The sequence below is a fragment of the Pristiophorus japonicus genome, chromosome 18, assembly GCF_044704955.1.
Source record: "Pristiophorus japonicus isolate sPriJap1 chromosome 18, sPriJap1.hap1, whole genome shotgun sequence".
Taxonomy (NCBI): Eukaryota; Metazoa; Chordata; class Chondrichthyes; family Pristiophoridae; genus Pristiophorus; species Pristiophorus japonicus.
This window is the reverse complement of record NC_091994.1, coordinates 106,344,619-106,371,614: the sequence shown is the minus strand read 5'-3', so window position 1 is coordinate 106,371,614 and position 26,996 is coordinate 106,344,619. Positions and strand designations below refer to the sequence as shown.

At 48.9% G+C, this 26,996-nt stretch overlaps 1 protein-coding gene across 4 annotated transcripts in view; it reads left to right on the top strand.

Annotated features, from left to right (window-relative positions):
• The window catches only part of samd11 (sterile alpha motif domain containing 11), a 338,469-nt gene that overhangs the window by 218,199 nt on the left and 93,274 nt on the right, over nt 1–26,996 (top strand). For all 4 annotated transcript variants that reach the window (XM_070861033.1, XM_070861034.1, XM_070861036.1 and 1 more), the window contains one exon: nt 23,171–23,315. In XM_070861033.1, the coding sequence (XP_070717134.1) occupies nt 23,171–23,315 (145 nt within the window). The remainder of the gene's footprint in view (nt 1–23,170; nt 23,316–26,996) is intronic.

Below are 26,996 nucleotides of genomic sequence, written 5' to 3'. Positions count from 1 at the left end.
ATTAAGAACTAGTTGGTTTATTATCAAAGGTTTAACAATCACACTACACATTACCAGTTCATCCACTAGGCTCACAGCTGCATACCTCATCGTGGATTCCCTAAAGCTAACTGGCTGGGGTTTTATTGAGTCTTGTGAACATCACATGACTGGCTAAGCCACTCACAACTCAACAGCTCTACAACTATTTTAGTAGAAATGTAAATCAAATGCTCCCTTTTGGCAAGGGCACTAGAACCCACAAATTAACAATTTAAACTTTCACAAAACCATAAATCAAATTTCAATTTGGTTGCCGGGGGTGATGATGCAGTCCAGTCCCTCCAGCGCCCACCTCTCGTGGAAGGCCGCGAGCGTACCGGTGGACACTGTTATATATGTGGACTTGTATTTACTCTGTACAGCCACCAGAGGGCTCATCCCCTGGAGTCCCAAAGGATCCCATAATCCCTTGGGAGCACAGGTATTTAAGGACACTTCACAGGTTGGAGAGGCACTCTAGAGACTACGGTCACACTTTACTTTGAGCCCACAGTGTTCAGTCTGACTCTTTCTCCATACACTACAGACATAGTGTGCTCCATCTCCAGGGACACTCTGGTGCAAACGCAACCTCGGAAGAGAGGCAGTTCAGCTATACAAGAGACTAAGCCAGGATTTGAACTTCACGTAACTAATCCAGGTTGATTAGATCACTCCACCAACACATCTGACACAGCTCTACAAACCTGTGGGCATACTCACAGGTGCAGGCATTACAGACATCAACAGCTGATAAACAATGCAAGTTATTTGCTTTCATTCGATTAGCCTTTTGAAAGTATTCACGAACGGTTTTAGTGCACTTGGGGTGAAAGGAGAGAGTCATAATCTAGAAATCCGGCAGGATTTTTTGCATATTAAGGGAATCAAGGGATAGGGGGATAGTTCAGGTAAGTGGAGTTGAGGTAGAAGATCAGCCATGATCTCATTAAATGCGGAGCAGGCTCGAGGACTTCTGTTCTTATTTCTCATGTTCTTATGATTTGTGGTACATTCACAATCTCCAAATTAGATTTTTTTTACAGAAACTAGTTTGAAGGCTTTGAGGAATTTTGACATTTTTAAACAATCACGGTGTTGACCCTATATAAATGAAACAACAACTTGCATTTATATAGCACCTTTCGCAGAGTAAAACATCCCAAGGCACTTCACAGAAGCGTTACCAAACAAATTTTGACACTGAGCCACATAAGGAGCTACGGTGACTAAAAGTTTGGTCAAAGAGGTAGATTTTAAGGAGCGTCTTAAAGGAGGAAAGAGAGGTAGAGAGGCAGATAGGCAGAGAGGTTTAGGCAGGGAGTTCCAGAGCTTGGGGCCTGGGCAACAGAAGGCACGGCCACCAGTGGTGTAGCACTGAAAACCGACGGTACGCAAGATGCCAGAATTGGAGGAGAGCAGAGATCTCGGAAGGTTGTAGGGCTGGAGGAGGTTACAGAGATCATGAAGGGCGAGACCAAGGCGGAATTTGAAACTTGAGGTGTGTTGCCAGACCGGGAGCCAATGTAGGCCAGCGAGCACAGGGGTGATGGGTGAACGGGAGTTGGTGCGTGTTAGGACACGGGCAGCAGAGTTTTGGAAGAGGCTTAGTTGAATCTAGAGGTAACAAATGGCATAAGATGTGAATAATCAGAAATGTAAATGATTGCCCAATTAATCAGGCGTTCGCTCAGCAATATGGACAGACGAATGACATTGGCTCAATAACAACAAAAAGCAGATTTTGCTTTTGGGTTGGTTAGCTGGACAATAGACACTAACAAAATGCAATACTATGCATGAGTTGAGATCGACGGAAGAGAGATTAGCACTGATTGAAGATTTAGCCAGGACCAGGTGCTGTTTCTTTGACAGATTGAATAATTTGGGAATTGCTTCAGTAATGGATGGATTATTCAATTAGTAAAATGATCAGTTGGCAGAGCTGAACCAGAGGGAATTTATTTATTGTCATTTTACAGACTTGCAGAAATAAACTGTAAAAGTGGGTGTCCTGAAAGTGCATGATAAAAGGCAAACTTCAGTTCAATCCTCGATCTGTTGAATGTGTCTCGCATGTAAGGATTGACAGAAAATGGTGAAAATACTCAGCGGGTCAGGCAGCATCTGTGGAGCGAGAAACGGAGTCGGTGACATTTCGTCAGAACTGGAACAACATAAGAACATAACATAAAAAATAGGAGCAGGAGTCGGCCATTTGGCCCCTCGAGCCCGCTCCGCCATTCAAATAAGGTCAACGTTGATCTGATCTTGGCCTCAACTCCACTTCCCCGCCCGGTCCGCATAACCCTTGACTCCCTTATCATTCAAAAATCTATCTCCGCCTTAAATATATTCAAAGACCCAGCCTCCACAGCTCTCTGGGGTAGATAATTCCAAAGATTCACGACCCTCTGAGAGAAGAAATTCCTCCTCATCCCCGTTTTAAATGGGCGACCCTTTATTCTGAAACTATGCCCCCTAGTTCTAGATTCCCCCACGAGGGGAAACTTAGAGATACAACAGATAAACACCATGTGGGGCACATCCCCACTGGGCGGTCGGGGAGCATTGACCTGAAAGGTTTTTTTAAGGAATCTCTTAGATTTGCACAGTAAAGCTACCTTATTTTTTTGTATACTTTTTTATTATTATTTACAATGTCGCCCCTCCCATCTCCCTTCCTCTGCTTCCGAGTTGGTTCGTTTTCTCCGGTGCTCGCAGAGTCCTGCCGTGGAGCACAGGAGGAGGTTGTGGAAGTTCCAGCAAGGGTGCCCACAAGGGTGCCACACTTCTGCAGTTGCATTAAAACAAGCTGTCAGCCGAGGCTGTCGATAAATCATTCAGCGATTTCCTGATTTAAGATGGGCAATGCTTGACAGCACTTTAGCATCTTGACTAATTTAAGGTGTGACGTTCTATATATTGGCTGGCTTCTCAAATCGCTGGAGAAATACCACCAACGATGTCTCCGCAAGATCCTGCAAATCTCCTGGGAGGACAGACGCACCAACGTTAGTGTCCTCGATCAGGCCAACATTGTTCGCATGGCTGACACAAGACTCCCGAAGCAAGCGCTCTACTTGGAACTCCTACACGGCAAGCGAGCCCCAGGTGGGCAGAGGGAACATAGAAAAAATAGCAAACATAGAAAAATAGGTGCAGGAGTAGGCCATTCGGCCCTTCTAGCCTGCACCGCCATTCAATGAGTTCATGGTTGAACATGCAACTTCAGTACCCCATTCCTGCTTTCTCGCCATACCCCTTGATCCCCCTAGTAGTAAGGACTTCCTCTAACTCCCTTTTGAATATATTTAGTGAATTGGCCTCAACAACTTTCTGTGGTAGAGAATTCCACAGGTTCACCACTCTGGGTGAAGAAGTTTCTCCTTATCTCGGTCCTAAATGGCTTACCCCTTATCCTTAGACTGTGACCCCTGATTCTGGACTTCCCCAACATTGGGAACATTCTTCCTGCATTTAACCTGTATAAACCCGTCAGAATTTTAAACGTTTCTATGAGGTCCCCTCTCATTCTTCTGAACTCCAGTGAATACAAGCCCAGTTGATCCAGTCTTTCTTGATAGGTCAGTCCCACCATCCCAGGAATCAGTCTGGTGAACCTTCGCTGCACTCCCTCAATAGCAAGAATGTCCTTCCTCAAGTTAGGAGACCAAAACTGTACACAATACTCCAGGTGTGGCCTCACCAAGGCCCTATACAACTGAAGCAATACCTCCCGGTCCCTGTACTCAAATAACCTCGTTATGAAGGCCAACATGCCATTTGCTTTCTTAACCGCCTGCTGTACCTGCATGCCAACCTTCAATGACTGATGTACCATGACACCCAGGTCTCGGTGCACCTCTCCTTTTCCTAATCTGTCACCATTCAGATAATAGTCTGTCTCTCTGTTTTTACCACCAAAGTGGATAACCTCACATTTATCCACATTATACTTCATCTGCCATGCATTTGCCCACTCACCTAACCTATCCAAATCACTCTGCAGCCTCATAGCATCCTCCTCGCAGCTCACACTGCCACCCAACTTAGTATCATCCGCAAATTTGGAGATACTGCATTTAATCCCCTCGTCTAAATGATTAATGTACAATGTAAACAGCTGAGGCCCCAGCACAGAACCTTGCGGTACCCCACTAGTCACTGCCTGCCATTCTGAAAAGTCCCCATTTACTCCTACTCTTTGCTTCCTGTCTGACAACCAGTTCTCAATCCATGTCAGCACACTACCCCCAATCCCATGTGCTTTAACTTTGCATATTAATCTCGTTACAAGGACACCCTCAAAGCCTCCTTGATAAAGTGCAATATCCTCACCGACACCTGGGAGTCCCTGGCCAAAGACTGCCCTAAGTGGAGGAAGAACATCCGGGAGGGCGCTGAGCACCTCGTGTCTCGTCGCCGAGAGCATGCAGAAAGCAAGAGCAGGCAGCGGAAGGAGCGTGCGGCAAACCAGACTCCCCACCCACCCTTTCCTTCAACCACTGTCTGTCCCACCTGTGATAGAGACTGTAATTCCCGTATTGGACTGTTCAATCACCTAAGAACTCATTTTTTAGAGTGGAAGCAAGTCTTCCTCGATTTCGAGGGACTGCCTATGATGATGATGGCTTCGTAACGGGTTCTCTTGGATAGTCTGATCCTGCCATTTCGGAATGACTTGCGGCAATTCCTTTTGCAGGCGATGCATTGCCGGCTGACTCATTTGGGCAACGTGTCTCACCTCGAACAGTGGGCTACGTAATAGTGAGAGAGAGTGCTGGGGGGTTGCAAAATCCAAAGAGGGCATCACCTCTTTTTGTGGCCCGAGAGGAGCTGTCGATGGCACCAATTGGAAGAAGTTGAAACTCTGAAATAAAAACTGGGAAATACTCATCAGGTCAGGCAGCATCTGTGGAGAGAGAAACAGTGTAAACGTTTCAGGCCATGGGTGTGGTAGCATCGCGGTTATGTTACGGACTAGTAATCTGGAGATGTGAGTTCGGATCCCACCATGACAGCTGCGGCAATTTAAATTCAGTTAATTCAGTGGATTGGATCAGACATGATTATATTAAATGGCGGAGCAGGCTCGAGAGGCCCGTATGGCCTACACCTTTCTTATGTTCTTATAAATCTAGTGTCAGTCATGGTAACCATGAATCTACCGAATTGTTGTAAAAACCCATCTGGTTCACTAATGTCCTTTAGGGAAGGAAATCTGCCGTCCTTACCCGGTCTGGTCTATATGTGACTCCAGACCCACAGCAATGTGGTTGACTATTAACTGCCCTCTGAAATGGCCCAGCGAGACACTCCGTTGCAACAAACTGCTGCGACAAAGTCAGCGCTGTGGGAGCACCTTCACCGCATGGACTGTAGCGGTTCAAGAAGGCACCGGCCACATTCCGCAAATTAATTTTAAAAAAATGTCGGTGACCTTTCATCAGATCCCCGTCTTGAGCCGTAAAGCGGGGAAGTACAATGCTTGCCAACCGGCCCTGCCCGATCTCTCTGCTCAGGAGGGTGAGTGAAGCACGTTCCCAAATGAGTTTGCCAACGACACATCGCATTTGTGCCTGTACCAACTGTTAATTCATGTGATACCCGGCGGGGGGGGGGCGCACGCGGTCTTATAGATGCTCAATTTGCCATGGGACTCTGCCGAGAAAGGTACGGCAGCCTTGTGGTTTTTGTGACTACGCTTGCACCCCAGAGGTTGTGAGTTCAAATCCCACCAGGCACCTTGTGAAAGTGAATAAACCTGGTCATTTACGGGCTGGCTCCAGAAAGAGTCATCACTGCAGGATTGTTGTTAAAAATCAAACTTGTTCCTGTCAGGGTAAGGAACCCAGTCTGGCCTTCGCTTGACTCCAGTCCCCACATTATATGATGAGCTCTTGATGCCCCAAGAAGTGGCCGAGCGAAGCCATTCAGTTTCTGCAAAAAACACGGCCTTGTCCGCTTTGCTCGCATCCTGAGAACGGAAAATGCGTTCCTTTTCTCCTCGCTTGCTAACGGTAGCGTGCTCTGCTTGGGGGTCTGGTTGGCTCCAAAGCGACCTGCTTAGTGACGGGAGATTTAAAAGTGAGTCAAACCTCTGTGGCGGGTACAGTAATCAAGAGTTGGCAGCTGGAGAGGGCAAGCCCACGGGGGCACTGAAAGGACCAGCGGGGGCTGAGGGCGAATAAACCGGAGAAAAGATCAAATCCAAAGGAGAAGTCCTCACACTTCCCCTTTTGGACTAATAAAGGAGTAGTATAGTGGTACGTTACTGGACCCGTAATCCCGAGGCCTGGACTAACCACCACGGCAGCTGGGGAATTTAAATTCAGTTAATTAAATAAATCTGGAATTTAAAAAAAACTAGTGTCCGTAAAGGTGACCATGAAACTACCGGATTGTGATTAGAAACCCATCTGGTTCACGAATGCCCTTTAGGGAAGGAAATCTGCCGCCCTTACCCGGTCTGGCCTATATGTGACTCCAGACCCACAGCAATGTGGTTGACCCTTAACTGCCCCCTGAAATGACAGCTCACCACCACCTTCTCGAGGGCAATTAGTGATGGGCAATAAATGCCGGCCTTGCCAGCGATGCCCACAACCCGTGAAGAAATAAAAAAAATGAGTACTAGGCTTTCCTGTAAATTACCGACACTTCCAGCCAGCAGAAGGAGGAGACTGATTCCAAACGCTGTCCCCTAGACGTGAAAGTTCAGTACTCCGACCCCTTGACAAATCTGAAATCATGCTTGACAAATCTTCTGGAATTTTTTGAGGATGTTTCCAGTAAAGTGGACAAGCGAGAACCAGTTGATGTGGTATATTTGGACTTTCAGAAGGCTTTCGACAAGGTCCCACACAAGAGATTAATGTGCAAAGTTAAAGCACATGGGATTGGGGGTAGTGTGCTGACGTGGATTGAGAACTGGTTGTCAGACAGGAAGCAAAGAGTAGGAGTAAATGGGCACTATTCAGAATGGCAGGCAGTGACTAGTGGGGTACCGCAAGGTTCTGTGCTGGGGCCTCAGCTGTTTACATTGTACATTAATGATTTAGACGAGGGGATTAAATGTAGTATCTCCAAATTTGCGGATGACACTAAGTTGGGTGGCAGTGTGAGCTGCGAGGAGGATGCAATGTGACTTGGATAGGTTAGGTGAGTGGGCAAATGCATGGCAGATGAAGTATAATGAGGATAAATGTGAGGTTATCCACTTTGGTGGTAAAAACAGAGAGACAGACTATTATCTGAATGGTGATAGATTAGGAAAAGGGGAGGTGCAATGAGACCTGGGTGTCATGGTACATCAGTCATTGAAGATTGGCATGCAGGTACAGCAGGCGGTTAAGAAAGCAAATGGCATGTTGGCCTTCATAGCGAGGGGATTTGAGTACAGGGGCAGGGAGGTGTTGCTGCAGTTGTACAGGGCCTTGGTGAGGCCACACCTGGAGTATTGTGTACAGTTTTGGTCTCCTAACTTGAGGAAGGACATTCTTGCTATTGAGGGAGTGCAGCGAAGATTCACCAGACTGATTCCCGGGATGGTGGGACTGACCTATCAAGAAAGACTGGATCAACTGGGCTTGTATTCACTGGAGTTCAGAAGAATGAGAGGGGATCTCATAGAAACTTTTAAAATTCTGATGGATTTAGACAGGTTAGATGCAGGAAGAATGTTCCCAATGTTGGGGAAGTCCAGAACCAGGGGTCACAGTCTAAGGATAAGGGGTAAGCCATTTAGGACCGAGATGAGGAGAAACTTCTTCACCCAGAGAGTGGTGAACCTGTGGAATTCTCTACCACAGAAAGTTGTTGAGGCCAATTCACTAAATATATTCAAAAGGGAGTTAGAGGAAGTCCTTACTACTAGGGGGATCAAGGGGTATGGCGAGAAAGCAGGAATGGGGTACTGAAGTTGCATGTTCAGCCATGAACTCATTGAATGGCGGTGCAGGCTAGAAGGGCCGAATGGCCTACTCCTGCACCTAATGTTCTTTGTTTTCTATTTTATCTATGTTCCCTCTGCCCACCTGGGGCTCACTTGCCGTGTAGCAGTAGAGCGCTTGCTTTGGGAGTCTTGTGTCAGCCATGCGAACAATGTTGGCCTGATCGAGGACACTAACGTTGGTGCGTTTGTCCTCCCAGGAGATTTGCAGGATCTTGCGGAGACATCGTTGGTACTGAAGTTGCATGTTCAGCCATGAACTCATTGAATGGCGGTGCATGCTAGAAGGGCTGAATGGCCTACTCCTGCACCTATTTTTCTATGTTTCTATGTTACTCCTCGCAGAGTCTCTGCTCCTCAAACTAAGCAAATTCATTGTTTTAACAATTCATTCTGTTGCCTTGGGCACAAGGTGCACTCATTGTAAAGCCAACATTTCAGATCGCCAACCGATTAGGTCTCATTTACTTTTATCGTTTGAGCGGACTGAAAGAAAGACTTGCATTATTATAGCACCTTTCACGACCTCGGGACGTCCCAAAGCGCTTTACAGCCAGTGAAGTGCCTTTGAACAACGTTCCCTGTAGGTTGTGTGACAGGCAGCTCGCTGCCAGTCCTGTGCAGCCCGTGACCGGCTTTTGCAATCCTCAACTTCTGTGACTGGTGCTCCGAGCCCCTCAAAGGGGCAGCGCACCCGGAAAAAAATTGTGGGGAACGTTGCTTTTGAAGTGTCGTCCCTGTTGTGAAGGAAACGAGGCAGCCAATTCGTGTTCAGCAAGCTCCCACAGGCAGCAATGTGATAATCCCCAGATAATCTGCTTTAGTAACGAGGTTGGTTGAGGGATAAATATTGGCCGGGACACCGGGGATAACTCCCCTGCTCTTCGAGATAGTGCCATCGGATCTTTTACATCCTCCTGAGAGAGCAGACGGGCCCTCGGTTTGCTGTCTCATCCGAAAGACAGTGCAGCACTCCCTCAGCACTGCACTGAGAGAGTCAGCCTAGATTCATGTGCTCAAGTCTCCGAACCCACAACCTTCTGACTCACAGGCAAGAGCACCACTCGTGTAGCCACGGCTGACACTTAAACTGACTGGACCATAAAGATTTTGTCAATCTAATATCAAATAAAAGCAACTAATGGAAAATCATTGCAGAGTAAATTCTAGTGGTAAACCCATTATTAACATTCTTATTTCCGTTAAAGTTTGCATTGATTTTTTTCCATAGTTGTATAAAAAAACAATTGCCATTACATGAATACAAATAGCTGATAGTTGATATTTCTTCCGGAATCTAACAATTGCTTCCAAACAGCTGTCCAAAATGTCCCCAAAACATTGGCTCAGTCCCTTGCCTCATACTTACATGCATATTGTCCAAGACTCAAAATTATAAGGGGTTTTGATAAAGTAAATAAAGAGAAATTGTTTCCAGTGGCAGGAGGGTCAGTAAGCAGAGGACGCAGAGTTAAGGTGATTGGCAAAGGAACCAGAAGGGAGGTGAGGAGAATTTATTTTTACGCAGCGAGTTTCTGTGATCTGGAATGCAGTGCCTGAAAGGGTGGAAGCAGATGCAACAATAACTTTCAAAAGGGAATTGGATAGATACCTGAAGGGGTGAAAATTGCAGGACTGTAGGGAAAGAGCAGGGGCGAGTGGGACTAATTAGCTAGCTCTTTCAAAGAGCTGGCACAGGCACGAGGGGCCGAATGGCCTCTTTCTGTATTGTGTGGTTCTAAGAGTGTGGTGATTCAGGAAGGTAAGCCACACACACACACACACATACATCCAGTGACAGTGCTGGCAATTGGCGACGAGCACAGGGGTCGATTTTCGAGGGATACTGGTTTTGCAAGCTAGCTAAGCCCGTAAATAGGAACAGAAGCCATTACATGTGTTGGTTGAGGTGTTGGCGCAGGGCTCCAGTCTAAGGCCACAGTGGTGTGACAGGAGCATCTGAACCACTCTGTTGCTCCTGAAGGTGTTGGTTTTCCCCGTTGCTTTAATTAACGTGCCTCTCGGGCCAAGCCGCCAGGCTTGTAACCGCGGCAGTGTGCACAGAATAAGTCCAGTGACGCAGTGACACCATTGCTGGCATTTCCACCTCCGTAACATCACCTGTCTCCGCCCCTGCCTGAGCTCATCCGCTGCTGAGACCCTCATCCATGCCTTTCGTACCTCTAGATTTGACTATTCCAACGCACTCCTGGCTGGCCTCCCATATTCTACCCTACGTAAACTTGAGGTGATCCAAAACTCGGCTGCCTGTGTCCTAACTCGCACCAAGTCCCGCTCACCCATCACCCCCTGTGCTCGCTGACCTACATTGGCTCCTGGTTAAGCAACGCCTGGATTTCAAAATTCTCATCCTTGATTTCAAATCTCTCGCCCCTCCCTATCTCTGTAATCGCCTTCAGCCCCACAACCCCCCGAGATGTCTGCGCTCCTCTAATTCTGACCTCTTGAGCATCCCTGATTATCATCGCTCAACCATCTGTGGCCGTGCCTTCAGCTGCCGAGGCCCCAAGCTCTGGAACTCCCTCCCTAAACCTCTCCACCTCTCTACCTCTCTCTCCTCCTTCAAGACCCTCCTTAAAACCTATCTCTTTCCTGTATGTGGCTCGGTGTCACGTATTTCATCTCATAATACTCCTGTGAAGCGCCTTGGAATGTTTCACTACGTTAAAGGCGCTATATAAATGCAAGTTGTTGTTGATTGGGGTTTTGGTGCATTGTCGTACCAATGACTTGTGCCTGGTGGGGGGACCGTGGGTTTTTGTGCTGGTGACTGTTCACACAGTGACCGCCCAGTCTGGGCTGGCCAGGTGACAGGAGCATAGTGGTGGCTGAATACTTAGCTCGGAGTGAAAGTATTAATCAAATTCGGCCACAGCAGTCCATTACAGAGAAGAATCAACCTGAGGTGGTAACCGGTGGTCTCCATACCCTTTCGGTGGGGTGGGGTGTGATGCTGGGACACCTAAAGGAAGACTAGAAACAAGTGTGGGTCTGTGGGACGGTGGATGGAAGTACAGGTTGCACCTCCCTTATACGGGACCACCCCTCGTCCGGCAGGATTTCGGGGCGCATGCGCAGAACGTGGTCGACCTTCACCCCGACTTTGGGACCCGCCGACACTCATACCACCGGGGGCACTGACTAACTTCCCCGCCCCCCCCCCCCCCCCCCAACCTCGGGCCGCCTCCCCAGCCCCACCTGGACTCACCTCCCTTTATCTGGCAAAATCCCTTATTTGGCACAGGCCAGATCCCAAGGGTGCCAGATGATGGAGGTTCATTTAAGAAAGACTTTGGCCTAGAAATTCGTCTCAGGCGGTGGGGCAGAACAGGCGGGATCAGGTTGGCCGCTCGTTATACGCCACGCCTGATCTTCACTTGCGTTGACTGCATCCGATGCCGCCCAGGTCGAATTTCTAGCCCTTTGTGTCTCGTGAAGGAAGCTAGAGCCAGAGGGGCTGGGCAACAGATTTTATCAAAGCCCAGAGTGATGGGGTAAACGTGTTGTGTCGGTGGTGTCAGTAAAATGAGTTTGGAGCCCACTATCAACTGAGAAATGGATCTTGACACAGTGGCTCAGTGGTTAGCACTCTTGCCTCTGAGTTAGTAGGTTGAGGGGTTCAAGTCCCACTCCAGAGACTTGTCATCATCATCATAATAGGCAGTCCCTTGTATCGAGGATGATTTGCATCCACGCCAAAGAGGGATGAGTTTGCAGGTGTTTCAATGAAGAACCTAATATTCCAGGTCCCGAACTACATGTTGAGGGGGTGGAAGATGCCTGTGCGTGGATTTTTTTAACGTGTGATGACCATTGTACACCAGCCACCACACGGGCTCGACAGAGCTAGGCCTTGGTCCAGTGGCAAGGATTAACCAAGACGACTGGAGACCAGCTTTGCTCATTTGTGCTCACAAATCTAGGTTGACACTCCAGTGCAGTGCTGAGGGAGTGCTACACTGCTGAGGGAGTGCTACACTGTTGGAGATGCCGTCTTTCGGTTGAGACATTAAACCGAGGCCCAATCTGCCCTCTCAGGTAAACGTAAAAGATCCATTGGCACTATTTCGAAGAAGAGCAGGGGAGTTCTCCCCGGTGTCCTGGCCAATATTTATCCATCAATCAACATCATTAAAACTGATGATCTGGTCATTATCACATTGCTGTTTGTGGGAACTTGCTGTGCACATATTGGCTGCCCCGTTTCCTGCATGACAACAATGACTAAAAGTACCCCAAAAAGTACTTCATTGGCTGCAAAGCGCTTTGGGACGTCCGGTGGTCATGAAAGACGCTGTCTCACCACAGACCACGATTGAACTGGGACCTATCTGAACACTGTCTTTGCCAATTTAACTATCCAGGGTGCTCGCAGCCCATGTGTTCAGTGCAGTGTTATAAAAGGCCTTTAAGTAACACAATTCCGCTTCTAAAAACGACTTCAGAGCAGTTTTGTGCATCATATACACAGATCTATAGTAAACTGATCTGCATTCTCAGAAAGTGGTACGGTACTGTAGTGGTTATGTGTGAGACCACCACCGCAGGTCGGGGCTATAACTAGAGCTGAAGCACCGGGCCCTGGAACATCGTGGGTGAAGGTGCAGCGAATGAGAGTTCGGAGCCCAGAAGAGCCGAGGGCCCAGGGGGCAGTAGGGACCAGCCCACGCTGCGATATGTGTGCACACTAGGCCCGTGCAGCAGAGCAGGTCTCCAGTCATCCTGGTTAATCCTTGCCACTGGATAAAGGCCTAGCTCTGTCAAGCGGTTAATGATGATGATAATTGCAAGTCTTTCTTTTTTTTAAACCAACACAAACTGGCCACAAGTGGACATTCATCATCATAGGCAGTCCCTCGAAATCGAGGAAGACTTGCTTCCACTCTAAAAGTGAGTTCTCAGGTGACCGAACAGTCCAATGTAGCCCGCAAGTGGACATTAAACTGCTAACCTCAGTCAGGAGATGGTCAGAATATAACGATTAGATGCAGGTTTCACTGTTTGGTCTACTGTGATTCCATTTTCCTCAGGAGACTTTCACTCAGATATTTCTTCACATCCTTGCATTTAAAATAACCCAAGAAGTAACTTGAAGCAGGGGCGGGAGGGGGAACCAAACTTAAGCTAACCATTTCTTCATTTAGAATTCCCCATCGAACCTCAGATTAACTGTGACAGGTTTATGGAGAAGGAAGGAGCAGTGGTTCCCATATCCCAGTGGAGAAGCAATGTGCGGAGATGTGGGGATCAGCAGTGCTGGGGGGTTGGGGGGGGAGCTACGACTTAAAACCCCTTGTGCTCTGAGCCATTGTGCTCCCTGGGAGCGTGGAACCCCTCGAACTTCTGCTCGGTCCTATTTCTGTCGAGTGTGTCTGTACGGTTTGTGGTTTGAAAAGCTGTGGGTGGGGGGGGGGGGGGCGGGGGGTTGTCGCTGAGGGTTTCAGAAGTCGGGCGACGGCGCTTTGAGGGCTGACCACCCCGCCGAGGTTTCGCGCAACTCGGAATCTGCTCGATGACGGCAACACGGCGGGAGCCTCTCGCCGCGCCGCGCCCGTAATTCAGTACAGCGATGAAATAAAAATAATGGCGTGGCTTCACGGCAGCGGCAGTCCGCTCCAAGTGGCGTGACACTGAGCTTGATACACCCTCTAGTTGGCTAACAACGACCAGGCTAACAGCGGGAGCCCTACGTTCTACAATTGCTATGACCCTGGGCGAGATACTCCAATCCTGAAGGTGATCTCTTCGTGGAATGTGGACTTAGATCAGCCCATCTTCATGGGCAGTCCCTCGAAGCGAGGATGACTTGCTTCCACGCCAAAAAAGGGATGAGTTCACAGGTGTTTCAATGAAGGACCTAATATTCCAGGTCCCGAACTACATGTTGAAGGGCGGTAGATGCCTGAGCGTGGATTTTTTTTAACGTGGGGTGGCCGTTGCACACCAGCCACCACACGGGCTTGACTGAGCTAGGTCTTGGTCCAGTGGCACGGGTTAACCAAGACGACTGGAGACCAGCTCTGCTGCACGGACCCAGTGCGTACACATATCGCAGCGTGGGCTGGTCCGTGCTGCCCCTGGGCCCCTGGCCCTGAACTCGCGCCTCTCTTGGGGCCCCGATCAGCCACGGTCTTATTGAATGGCGGAGCAGGCTCAAGAGGCCAAATGGCCTACTTCTGCTCCTATTTCTGATGTTCTTATGTGTAGCATGGGACGGCTCTCCCCCTGACGGCACCGTACTGCCTTTCCCTCACATCCCCCCCCCCACCCTTCCCTCTTGGCTTCGAATGATAGAAATTTGCAGCACAGAAGGAGGCCATTCGGCCCATCGTATCTGTGCTGCCTTAGTTTACTTTACCCACTTTAAAATCCAAACTCTCTTTTCTGAACTTAACTTTTGCTACCCTTTGTTTCCATCTGCACGTCAACTGAGAGACCAGCCCAGAGGCTGTCTGAGGCCCCTGCTGACCGCACACTATCAGAGGCACACTGCAGTTCTGGCCTGCATCCTTCACAAAAGGCCCCATCTTCACTCGACTCCTTTATAGTTTTCCGGTGTGAGGCGTAGCTCAGTGGGCAGCACTCCTCGGCCCCGAGCCTGAAGTTTGTGGGTTCAAATCACACTCCAGAGACTTGAGCAGTGCAGTGCTGAGGGAGTGCTGCATTGTCGGAGGTGCCGACTTTTCAGCTGAGACGTTAAATCGAAACCCCCAGCATGTGGACGTAAACGATCCCAGGACACTATTTCGAAGAAGAGCAGGGGAGTTCTCCTCTGTGTCCTGGGCCAATAATTGTCCCTCAAGCAACATCTTAAAAAAAAATCTGGCCGTTGGTGTTTGTGGGAGCTTGCTGTGCGCACATTGGCTGCTGTGCGTCCTACATTTCAGCAGTGACTACCCTAAACAAGTACTTCATTGACTGTAAAGCGCTTTGGGACGTCCTGAGGATGTAAAAGGCGCTATATGAATGCGAGTCGTGCTTTCATTACCCAAGGTGTTCGTGTTTAACAGGAACATCTCCGAATATATCTGGGTCTGTTCATTTCCTTGGATTATTTTCCTTGTAATTTTTTTTTTGTTGCTTCACATTACTTCATTCTCACTAAAGCGCTATTTGGTTTCACAGCGCCGTGTAAGATCCGACCTTTGGCCAGTCAGAGCGTTAATGTAACAGCACAGTGCGCACTCTGTCCCTGTCTGTGTGTCAATCTCGGAAAACCTTTTTTTTTTTAAATCATTCAAACTAAACTGGGGCAGGAGGGGAGGGTGCGTCGTGTAGACCAAATTTCTGATTCAAAAGTGAGATCATTTTAATAACTTATGTTAACCAGATGTGATTTTGTAACAAGCCGACGAGAGCCAAGTTGGAGCAATACTGCTTCTTTAAAGGGGAGATTATTAGTGATTTGTTTCCTATGTGACAACAATGATTTCTTCAACCTACCGTACCTTGGCTATATAATCCCTATTAGTCACTGAGTGGAAAGTACTCTTTTTTTTCCCTTGCTAGGCCCGAAACCCAGTAGGCTTTTCTTTAAAGACACGTGATCAGCAGCCCACACATGGTTTCTCCCCTCCTGCATGTGTGATGCAAGCACTTGCACTCTGCAGCACTTCCTAGGCAGCGTAGACAAGGTAAGCACACAGAATTAGGCAGACTCAAGGCCATGGGAAGCAGTTCCACAGGTGATCGGGTTAGCATGGCGCTGCGCGGTGTAGAAGGGGCAGCTTTAAAATCAATATCTGTGTTTGATGCATTGTTTGAGGTTTCTCTGTGACGTAAATTGTGCTTCAGCATCCCTTTCATGAGTGCTTGTCGCTGTACAGTGTCACTTCTGCTGGTCAAATCAGGCAACTATTTGAGGATTTTTAACCCTGCCATTTTTTCGAAATACTGTCAGATTCGGCCCACAGAGCGTCCCCATCGGCGGAATTGCTTTCCCTTGTGCTAGAGCGACTCAGATTGTCGGAAGTATAAAATGAACGCAATTGTCGTCTCTGCGTAACGGTTCTATCTGCAATATTGAACCCAACTTATGTGGCGTTCAGCTTTGTGTGTTTTTTTTTTAAATGGTGGAATTCGAAATTAAATTTAAGCCGCTGGGAGAAAGCGCGCGCTTCCTCGGAGGGATTTCCGCGGGCGAATGAGGTCAGGCAAAGAAAGGCGCGAGTGAAGTCAGGAGACACCATGGAAGCGGCAGGCATTGCCCTTTTAAGAAAGGCGTTGCCCTTTTAAGAAAGACATTGCCCTTTTAAGCTCCCGAGCGGAGGGCTAAAAGGGAAGAGGCACATTGTGGGGGTGGGGAACTGCTCCGCGGTTGGCCTTTCTTGCTGCATGAGCACAGGGTTCAAACTGAGTCGTAGCTCTAGGCGGCCCAAATGACTCATTCAGGTGACGCTTGTGGATTAGCAGGGAATACATTTAACTGGCAGTCTGCTGGCAAGTTGCCACGGCAGCGAAAGAAGTTAGAACAGAAGGGGGGGAGGTGGGGGCGGATAAAGTAACTACGTTGTGTGGATCTTGGCTTTTAAATTCTCCTTAACTTTCTTATCTATAAATGCAATTTTTTTTCTCGTTGTTCGTGTTTCCTGTCGAGCGGATGTTGCGGTGCCTGAAAGGTTTTTTCGAATGCAGCTGTTTCTCTCAAATGCAACACTCCCCCCACCCCACCCGCCCGCAGCCCCCCCGCAGCCAGGATAGGTTTTTCTGATCATCTCCTGTGTCTGTGCCGACTGTACAATGCCCGGTCTCGCTGCAAACAGTTTCTCCGTCAACCATAGCCGGCCCTTTGTGCCAAAACCATTTGCGACAAGCTACCATCAGGTAGTCCGGGTGTGGGTGGGAGCAGGGGGGGTGGTCAACGCTAAGGATAGTCATCATCATAGGCAGTCCCTCGAGATTGAGGAAGACTTGCTTCCACTCTAAAAGTGAGTTCTCAGGTGGCTGAACAGTCCAAAACAGGAATTACAGTCTCTGTCACAGGTGGGACAGACAGTGGTTGGAGGAAAGGGTGGGTCGGGAGTCTGGTTTGCCGCACGCTCCTTCCGCTGCCTGCGCTTGCTTTCTGCATGCTCTCAGCGACGAGACTCGAGGTGCTCAGTGCTCTCCCGGATGCTCTTCCTCCACTTAGGGCGGTCTTGGGCCAGGGACTCCCAGGTGTCAGTGGGGATGTTGCACTTTATCAAGGAGGCTTTGAGGGTGTCCCTGCAACGTTCCCTCTGCCCACCTGGGTCTCGCTTGCCGTGTAGGAGTTCCGAGTAGAGCGCTTGCTTTGGGAGTCTTGTGTCAGGCATGCGGACAATGTGGCCCGCCCAATGGAGCTGGTCGAGTGTGGTCAGTGCTTCGATGCTGGGGATGTTGGCCTGATCGAGAACGCTAACGTTGGTGCATCTATCCTCCCAGGGGATTTGCAGGACCTTGCGGAGACATCGTCGGTGGTATTTCTCCAGCGATTTGAGGTGTCTGCTGTACATGGTCCACGTCTCTGAGCCATACAGGAGGGCGCAGCCCAGTAGACCCATGAGCTTGGTGCTTGGAGAGACATTAAGCTAAGGATAGACAGGGACGGAGACGACACCGTGTGATCCACTCCGGAGTGTCCGGCGCACGGCGCTGTGTCCGTCCTCTTCGGTCGCACAGTGCCACATGTGTGCAGCATAAACACCAGCACAGACCGGTCGGGTCGAACGGCCTGTGCCTTCTCCCAAAGTGAAAGGGTTTGCTGCGATATTTAGCCAACAGGAGGCAGCTTGCTGTTTTTAAGCTGTATTGATCTTGAGCAGTCAAAGGGCAAGTTCCTTTTAATGTGATTCTGCCGATGTTCCTATTCACACTCTTCAGTAGATCTTTATGTGGTTTATCGAGCAAAGGAAATTCATATCTGGGATTTGGATGCTTATGAAGTAAAAACTGTATATATTGTTTTGTTTTTTGAACTGAAAGTCGTGACAGAGTGAGCAGGTAAATACCCTGGAGTCGAGCTGCCTGGCAGCTGAACCACTTGAGCTGCCCGGGGGCATGAGTCAGTCACAACAGTGTGGATGTTCCCGGGGCGGGAGGAATGGTGAGCATCATTTTGCCTGGGCTGTGACGGCCATTACTGGCTCTGTGGTGTTCCGCTGGACCTGGTCGTGAGGTGGAGGGTTGGGTTGGGCGGAGGAGGGAGCTGGGGGGGGGGAGGGGGGCGGGGGAGGGAGCTGGGGGTGGGGCGGCGGGGGAGATGGGCAGTAGTGGTTCAAGATCGAATGAAATGACTCTCTCGCTATAATTTTCCATCTGTCTTTCCCATACATTTTGAGACTTTATTATAAAAAAAACCCCAGACTGTAACAAGAGGGCCGTGTGAATAGTTTTAGTGACAGTGCCGCTTCTGTTGACAGATTTGCATACACTATTATCCGATCTCCAGTGGCATTGCTCAGGATGAGGCACGAAAAGGTGCTGCAGTTTTATAAGGACCGCAGCATTATGTCTTGTAACGCGCAGCGTCCTATTTTCCGTTCATACTTTAGGTGCCCAACGACCAAAGTGGTACAATCACAGCGGGGCCTACGCACGGAGAGCAGCGTGCTGGGGCTGGAACCAGGGGGTCCCGGGGTAACAGTGTCAGTATTCTGTGTACGGATACGCAGGCTGTTCAGAGAGTGGTGCTCTCACCTACACTGCGATCTCTGAAAACGGGGGGGGGGGGGGGGTTGGGCGGGAGGGAAAGGCCCTGAGGGGGGCGGGGGGGGGGGAGGGTGGTGGGGGTCAGTAGGAATATGTTTGTGTGTGTGTGTGTGTGTGTGTGTGTGTACTAGACTCATGCAGCAGAACCTGGTCTCCAGTCGTCTTGGATCCCCTTGCCTTTGGACCAAGACCTTGCTCTGTCAAGCCCCTGTGGTAGCTGGTGTGCAACGGCCACCCCACGTTAAACGAATTCACGCACACGCATATTCCACCCTTTAAGATGAAGTTCTGGACCTGGCATCAGCCACCTTAGAACTCATATTAGTGTGGAAGCAAGTCATCCTCGACTCCCGAGGCACTGCCCAAGAAGAAGACGGTACTATTTTGCTTTGGTGGTAGGGCCATGCGACCCTTTAAGGTCCCTTTTAAGCATGTTGTGAATTGGCACATCCTGAGGGTCATTTGGAGCGCAATTGTTGCTCTGTCGGTTGGCAGCAATTGGTTGGAAATCGCTGGCTCCTGTCCAAAGTTAGGAAACTAAAAACTCAGCAGGAAATGACTGGCCCTCTTTCTTTAAAGGATAGTTTTGAATCTGTCACAAAGGCGTGACGCTTTGCGGTGTGACCTCTGCAGTGTGATTTGCTCAAAGATCCTCTCCATCTGTTCACACCAACAGATGGGTAGAGAGGTTTTTATTACTGGCCCCTCGCTCAGCCAAGTGTTGAATCACTGGCCTCTGAAACCCGATGATATGTGAGCTTTATTACTGACATGGTGCTGGGAAAGTGTTTCCCCTGGCTGGGGAATCGCAAACATGAGGTCGCAGTCTCAGAATAAAGGGGTCAGCCATTTAGGGCTGAGATGAGGAGAAATTTCTTTGTGTCGTTTGATGTGAGACCAAAACAAGACGGCTCGCCTCATTTCCCCCAGAGGGCTGTGGATGCTCAGTCATTGAGTGCAACCTCGCCCCTGAGTCAGAAGGTTGTGGGTTCAAGTCCCACTCCAGGGACTTGAGCACATAAATCTAGGCTAACACTCTTGTGAGGTGCTGAGGGAGTGCTGCACTGTCGGAGGTGCCGTCTTTTGGATGAGTAGTTAAACCGAGGCCCCGTCTGCTCTCTCAAGTGGACGTAAAAGATCTCGTGCCACTATTTCGAAGAAGAGCAGGAGAGTTATCCCCGGTGTCCAGGCCAATATTTATCTCTTAATCGACATAACAAAAAAAACCAAATTATCTGGGTCATTATCACATTGCTGTTTGCGGGAGCTTGCTGTGCGCAAATTGGCTGCTGCATTTCCCACCTTACAACAGTGACCACGCTCCAGAAGCACTTCATTGGCTGTAAAGCACTTTGAGACGTCCGGTGGTTGTGAAAGGCGCTATATAAATCCAAGTCTTTCATTCATTTATATTTAAGACAGAGGTCAATAAATTTCTAGGAACGAAGGAAATCAAGGGGATTGGAGATAGTGCGGGAAGGTGGAATTGATGTAGAAGATTATCCGTGATCTTAGTGAATGGCGGAGCAGGCTCAAAGATCCAAATGGTCTTCTCCTACTTCTTATGGTTCTTATGCGCCTTCATGTTGAGTTTTATACATCCGCTGAATTACAAAGGGGAAAGAGGTGAGGCAGCTCATTTTAGTCTCACATCAAGCGAAACGAGAAGAATTTACATAGACGCGAAAGACTGCATTTTATTGTGAGTTTTTGTGTCCTTTTTAGGTGCTATATCTTGATGTAATCATCATTAGGGTCTGTGGATCACTAATGACGGTAGCCGATTCCTTGATCATGTTGCAAGATGGCACAGTCTTTATTCGTTGAACCTTCTCACACCATCCTACCCTGAATGTGGTAGCACCATGCTGGGGTTCCCAGCATTTTTGAGGGTTTAAGTGCCTCAGTTCACTGGTGAATGTGCTGCCATAAAATTCCTAATTCAACACAGCTGTTACCGAGTTTGAAAGTTAGTAACTGTGTTAAGAACATAAGAACTAGGAGCAGGAGTGGGCCATTCAGCTCCTCGAGCCTGCTCCGCCATTCAATCACGGGTGATCTTAAACCTCAACTCCACTTTCCCGCCCGATCTCCATATCCCTTGATTCATACATAACATAAGAACATAAGAATTAGTAACAGGAGTAGGCCATCTTGCTCCGCCATTCAATAAGATCATGGCTGATCTGCCGTGGACTCAGCTCCACTTACCCGCCCTCTCCCCGTAACCCTTAATTCCCTTATTGGTTAAAAATCTATCTAGTGTCCAAAAATCTATCATAGAATCATTGAAATTTACAGCACGAAGGAGGTCATTTTGGCCCATTGTGTCCGCGCCGGCCGACCAAGAGCTATCCAGCCTAACCCCACTTTCCAGCTCTTGGTCCGTAGCCCTGTAGGTTATGGCACTTCAAGTGCACATCCAAGCACTTCTTAAATGTGGTGAGGGTTTCTGCCTCTACCATCCTTTCAGGCAGTGAGTTCCAGACCCCTACCACCCTCTGGGTGAAAACATTTCCCCATAAATCGCTTCTAAACCTCCCCCCAATTACTTTAAATCTATGTCCCCTGGTTGTTGACCCCTCTGCTAAGGTCCTTCCTATCCACTCTACCTAGGCCCCTCATAAATTTTATACACCTCAATAAAGTCTCCCCTGAGCCCTCTCTGTTCCAAAGAAAATAAACCCAGCCGATCCAATCTTTCCTCACAGTTATCAAGCGATATCAGCCTTGGGTATACTCAACGAGGAGTTATACTTGAGTTTGTTAACTGGGAGGAAATTAAACTACAAAACTGGATATTGAACGTCATCAAGCCAGATGCTAAGCTCGCCCATTGGCTATGCATTCCAGCAACAGATACTGGACAGTGATACCCCGAAAAGCTGATTTTCCTCTACCCTGCCTGGGGCGTTGAGGCTAACTGGAGGATTCCCCCCCCTCCCCCACAAGCCCCGCCAACCCCTGTCCAAGTTAAGATCAACTAATTCAACACAGACCAGGCATTGGAGCAGGAAGATTCCTGAGCGCCAGGTCTCAATCCTACACTGTGCCACGCATGACGCAACTCACGGCAGACTATGGTGTCAAAATAACCCACGGCCACTGCTCCTCTCCGGCGCCAAAGAACCACTGAAATAGCACCAATCCCAACATCATAGGCAGTCCCTCGGAATCGAGGAAGACTTGTTTCCACTCCCAAAGTGAGTTCTCTGGTGGCTGAACAGTCCAATACGAGAGCCACAGACCCTGTTACAGGTGGGACAGACATTCGTCGAGGGAAGGAGCCGGTGGGGCTGGTTTGCCGCGCGCCCCTTCCGCTGTCTGCGCCTGACCTCTTCACGCTCGCGGCGTTGAGACTCGAAGAACTCAACGCCCTCCCGGATGCACTTTCTCCACCTCGGGCGGTCTTCGGCCAGGGTCTCCCAGGTGTCAGTGGTGATGTCGCACTTTACCAGAGAGGCTTTGAGGGAGTCCTTGTAACGTTTCCGCTTAATCCCAACACTTAGCCATTAATAATAGTCAATTAGTACCACAGCAACAACAACTTGCATTTATATCGCATCTTTAACATAGTAAAAGTCCCAAGGCACTTCACAGCAGCGTTATCAAATAAAATTTGACAACAAGCCAGGTAAAGACAGACTTGCATTTATATAGCGCCTTTCACGAGTGTAATATATATAACTCCACCTGTGGATTCCTGTGGTACTGCAGCCAGTGCTGTTTATAATAAAGAAGGGAACAGGTGACCTGACTGAATGTGTGTTCTGCCATCTTAAGGCTGTGTGTGTTTGTGAGTTGTACTGAAGATATAAAACAACACCGAACGTCTCAAAACGCTTTACAGCCAATGAAGTACTTTTGAAGTGTAGTCACTGCTGTAATGTGGGAAGCACGGCAGCCAATTTGCGCACAGCAAGCTCCCACAAACAGCAATGTGATAATGAGCAGATAATCTTTTTTTTTTTGTTATGTTGATTGAGGGATAAATATTGTCCAGGATCCTGGGGATAATTCCCCTGCTCTTCTTCGAAATATTGCCATGGAATTTTTTTACGTCCACCTGAGAGAGCAGACGGGGCCTCGGTTTAACGTCTCATCCGAAAGAAGGCACCTCCGACAGTGCGGCGCTCCTTCAGCACTGCACTGGAGTGTCAGCCTGGATTTATGTGCTCAGGTTCCTGGAACGGGACTTGAACCCACAACCTGCTGACTCAGAGACGAGAGTGCCTACCCACCTTTCACGTAGTAAAACGTCCCAAGGTGCTTCACAGCAGTGTTATCAAACAAAATTTGACAACAAGCCACATAAAGAAAGACTTGCATTTATATAGCGCCTTTCACGACGCACCGGACATCTCAAAGCGCTTTGAGACATCTGGTGGTGGTGATAGATGTTATATAAATCCAAGTCTTTCTTTCTTGTGATGAACCGAAGTGTCTCTGTACATCTTGCGAAGGCGGAATAGGAGGAAAATATCATGTTTTTTTGTCTTCCCGCAGACCTGCTGAGGGCTCGGCAAGAGGCAGTTGCCGCCGTTCGGAATTCCAGCGCTATGGAAGCTCACATTCCATCTTCCAGCAGCTCGTCCAGTCAGAGGAGGAAGCAGGGACTCCCCCAGCACAGAGACGCACATTTTAACGAGAGGTCAGTGTCAACTCTGGCATTCGCCTTGCTGCAGCAGGTTCCGTTCCGTGAACACATAAATATCCACCATTTTACTTTGTTCTTTGAGACTGCGTTTTTAACAAAAATTCCACGTTGCCTTTCGTGAAAGGCGCCATCAGTATTTGGACATGTGGCAATCATTTTTGCTCCAGTCTTACTTAAGCAATTGTTATCATAGAATGGTTACGACGTGGAAGGAGGCCATTCGGCCAGTTGAGCCCGTGCTGGCTCTCTGCAAGAACACTTCAGCTAGTCCCCCTCCCCCGCCCTTTCCCCGTAATCCTGCAAATCTTTTTCCTTCAAGTACTTATCCCGTTCCCTTTTGAAAGCCACGATTGAGTCTGCCTCCACCACCCTCTCAGGCAGCGCATTCCAGATCCTAACCACTCGCTGCGTAAAAACGTTTTTTCCTCATGTCGTCTTTGGTTCTTCTGCCAATCGCCTTAAATCTGTGTCCTCTGGTTCTCGACCCTTCCGCCAATGGGAACAGTTTCTCTCTCTCTACTCTGTCCAGACCCCTCATGATTTTGAACACCTCCATCAAATCTCCTCTCAACCTTCTCTGCTCTAAGGAGAACAACCCCAGCTTCTCCAGTCTATCCACGGAACTGAAGTCCCTCATCCCTGGAACCATTCTCGTAAATCCTCCCTGCACCCTCTCTAAGGCCTTCACATCCTTCCTAAAGTGCGGTCCCCAGAATTGGACACAATACTCCAGTGTGAGGCTGTGAACCAGTGTTTTATACAGGTTCATCAGGTTATAATTATAATTGTGAATTTATGCGACCCTCCCCATGCCCACACTTTGAATCATAGAATGGTTACAGCACGGAAGGAGGCCATTTGGCCCACCGAGCCTGCGCCGGCCCTCTGCAAGAGCACCTCAGCTAGTCCCACTCACTTGCTTTATTTTGGAACCCTTTTGCTCCACCCTTCATTTACAACGGGTGGCTTTCTAACGCACTGGCACTGCAAGTTTTTAACAAGTCGCGAGCACACTGACGCCTGACTGACGTTACATTCTGAAATCATTCGAGAGGCCGGCAGGCTTTTGCAACCTGGAATTTTTTCAGAACGCAAGAGCAGTTTGGGGCCTCTTTGTGTGCCGTAGGAGCGAAGGCGGGGTAAGGCGGATCACGGGCCCGAGGGGGTAAGGCGGATCACGGGAGAAAGGGGGTAAGGCGGATCACGTGTTATTGGCATCTAAAATTGATGAAGAAAGGAGTAAGACAACAACTGGCGTGTATACAGCGCCCTTTCATGTCGCGAAACCTCCCAAGGTGTTTCGCAGGAGAGTCATTGGACAAACAATTTGACACTGAGCCAAAGAAGGAGACATTAGCACAGGTGACCACAAGCTTGGTCAAAAGAGGCAGGTTTTAAGGAGCGTCTTGAAGGAGCAGAGAGAGAGGCGGAGAGGTTTAGAGGGGGAATTCCTGTGCTTAAGGGCGTGAACAGCTGAAAGCCAACAGACGGAAGTAAATGACAAGTGAATAAAAGAACCAAAAACGAACAGTATTATATTTCCTCAAATTAACAGCAGAGCTTTGAGTTGCTACCTTGAGATGAAAGGCAGAGTCTGCATCCCCTAGAATCTGGTCCAGCAAAGCTCCTTCAGTGACCTCCCAAGGGCCCTGAGCTTCATGGAGGCCATACCCACTTACAACATTTTCTGTTTTGTTTTGTTAACTCTGTTTTATTCTCTCCGCTTTGTGATTTGGCCATGGGGGCGGTGGGCCCGTCGATGCTCACTGCTCCCGCTTTGTAGACCGTGCCGGACTGTGTATTGCTTTATTTATTTTTGTTGCATCTTTTCTTTGCAAAGAGCCATGCCGAACGTGTGTTGGAGAGCTGGGGGTGGGGGGGGGGGGGGGGGCGGGGAAAGCAGGGAGGATTGGGTTACTTTACATAGGAAGCGGATCCTAGTCCCAGTACATCACTGTGGTTCTGAGGCTCCCTGCATTTAGACTGTGGTGTGCTAAAGGAAATCGGATTCATATGTAAGGGGGAAGTAGCCAGCGAGTGGTGTGACTGTGAGCTGGTGATGCAGCATGTGCTTGGGTTAGCGGCATACAATCTAAAGCAGAACTGTTTTGTCCCATTGAAGTCCCGCTCTTTAACTACTGTGCATCCAATCTGCTACTTTCCCTGGTTCATTTTAACTGGCCATATAAGAACTGTTCCCACAGAGTCAACATTTTGGTCTCTATAACAGTAAACCTTCAAAAGAGCATATCATCTGTATGACACCTTTTAATGGATCACAACATAAGAATTAGGAGCAGGAGTAGGCCATTCGGCCCCTCGAGCCTGCTCCGCCATTCACTGAGATCATGGCTGATCATCTACCTCAACTCCACTTTCCTGCACTGTCCCCATATCCCTTGATTTGCTTAATATCTCAAAATCTATCGATCTCTGCCTTCAATCTCATCATCATAGGCAGTCCCTCGAAATTGAGGAAGACTTGCTTCCACTAAAAGTGAGTTCTCAGGTGACTGTACAGTCCAATATGGAAATTACAGTCTCTGTCACGGGTGGGACAGACAGCCATTGAAGGAAAGGGTGGGTGGGACTGGTTTGCCGCACGCTCCTTCCGCTGCCTGCCCTCGATTTCTGCATGTTCTCGGCGACGAGACTCGAGGTGCTCAGCGCCCTCCCGGATGCTCTTCCTCCACTTCGGGTGGTCTTTGGCCAGGGACTCCCAGGTGCCAGTGGGGATGTTGCATTTTATCAGGGAGGCTTTGAGGGTGTCCTTGAAACGTTTCCTCTGCCCACCTGGGGCTCGCCTGCCGTGTAGGAGTTCCGAGTAGAGCGCTTGCTTTGGGAGTCTTGTGTCGGGCATGCGGACAATATACTCAAAGACTGAGCCTCCACGGGATCCTCAGGATGTCCCACAGCACTTCACAACCGGTGAATTGGTTTTTGAAGGATGGTTGGTGTTGTTCAGTCGCTCACACAGCAGCTACTCTGCCCACATCAAGGTCCCATAAACAGCCATCAAGATGAAAGGCCAGTCAGTCATGCTGATTGGATGCTGTTGATTGCGGGAGGAATGTTACCTGGGATTCCCTGCTCTTTGAATACTGCCATGGGATCTTTTACATCCACCTGCTGCCCTGGAGCAACCAGACGGGGCTTCAATTTAGCATCTTTACTGACAGATAGCACATCTGACAATAACCGTTCCCTTAGCACCGCACTGGTGTGTCAGCCTTGATAAGTTCGAGTGGGTCATTTTGTTTTTGGGGGGTTGAATTTTAGGCTGAACATGGGAAGGAGCAGGAGGAGGCCATTCAGCCCCTCGAGCATATTCCGCCATCCAGTTAGATCAAGGCTGATCTATTTCTTAACTCCCATCAACCCGCCTTGGTCCCGTAGCCCTTAGCTTCTTGTGAAAAATCTCAGCCTCGTTGGCTCTTTTGAGGGGGAGAGAGTTCCAGATTTGCACTGAGCCATTGTGTGAAGGTGAAGGATATCGGTGCTGGGGCATGTTACCCAGTTGAAACAGTGCCAGGTCAGGTGCAGCACGGTTAGACACTATGCCACAAGGGTTGGCGGAAGATCCTGCAATGTGCAATATTTGTAATATTTATCCCTCAATCGCCATATCAAAAAAACAGATTATCTGGTCATTATCACATTGCTGTTTGTGGGAGC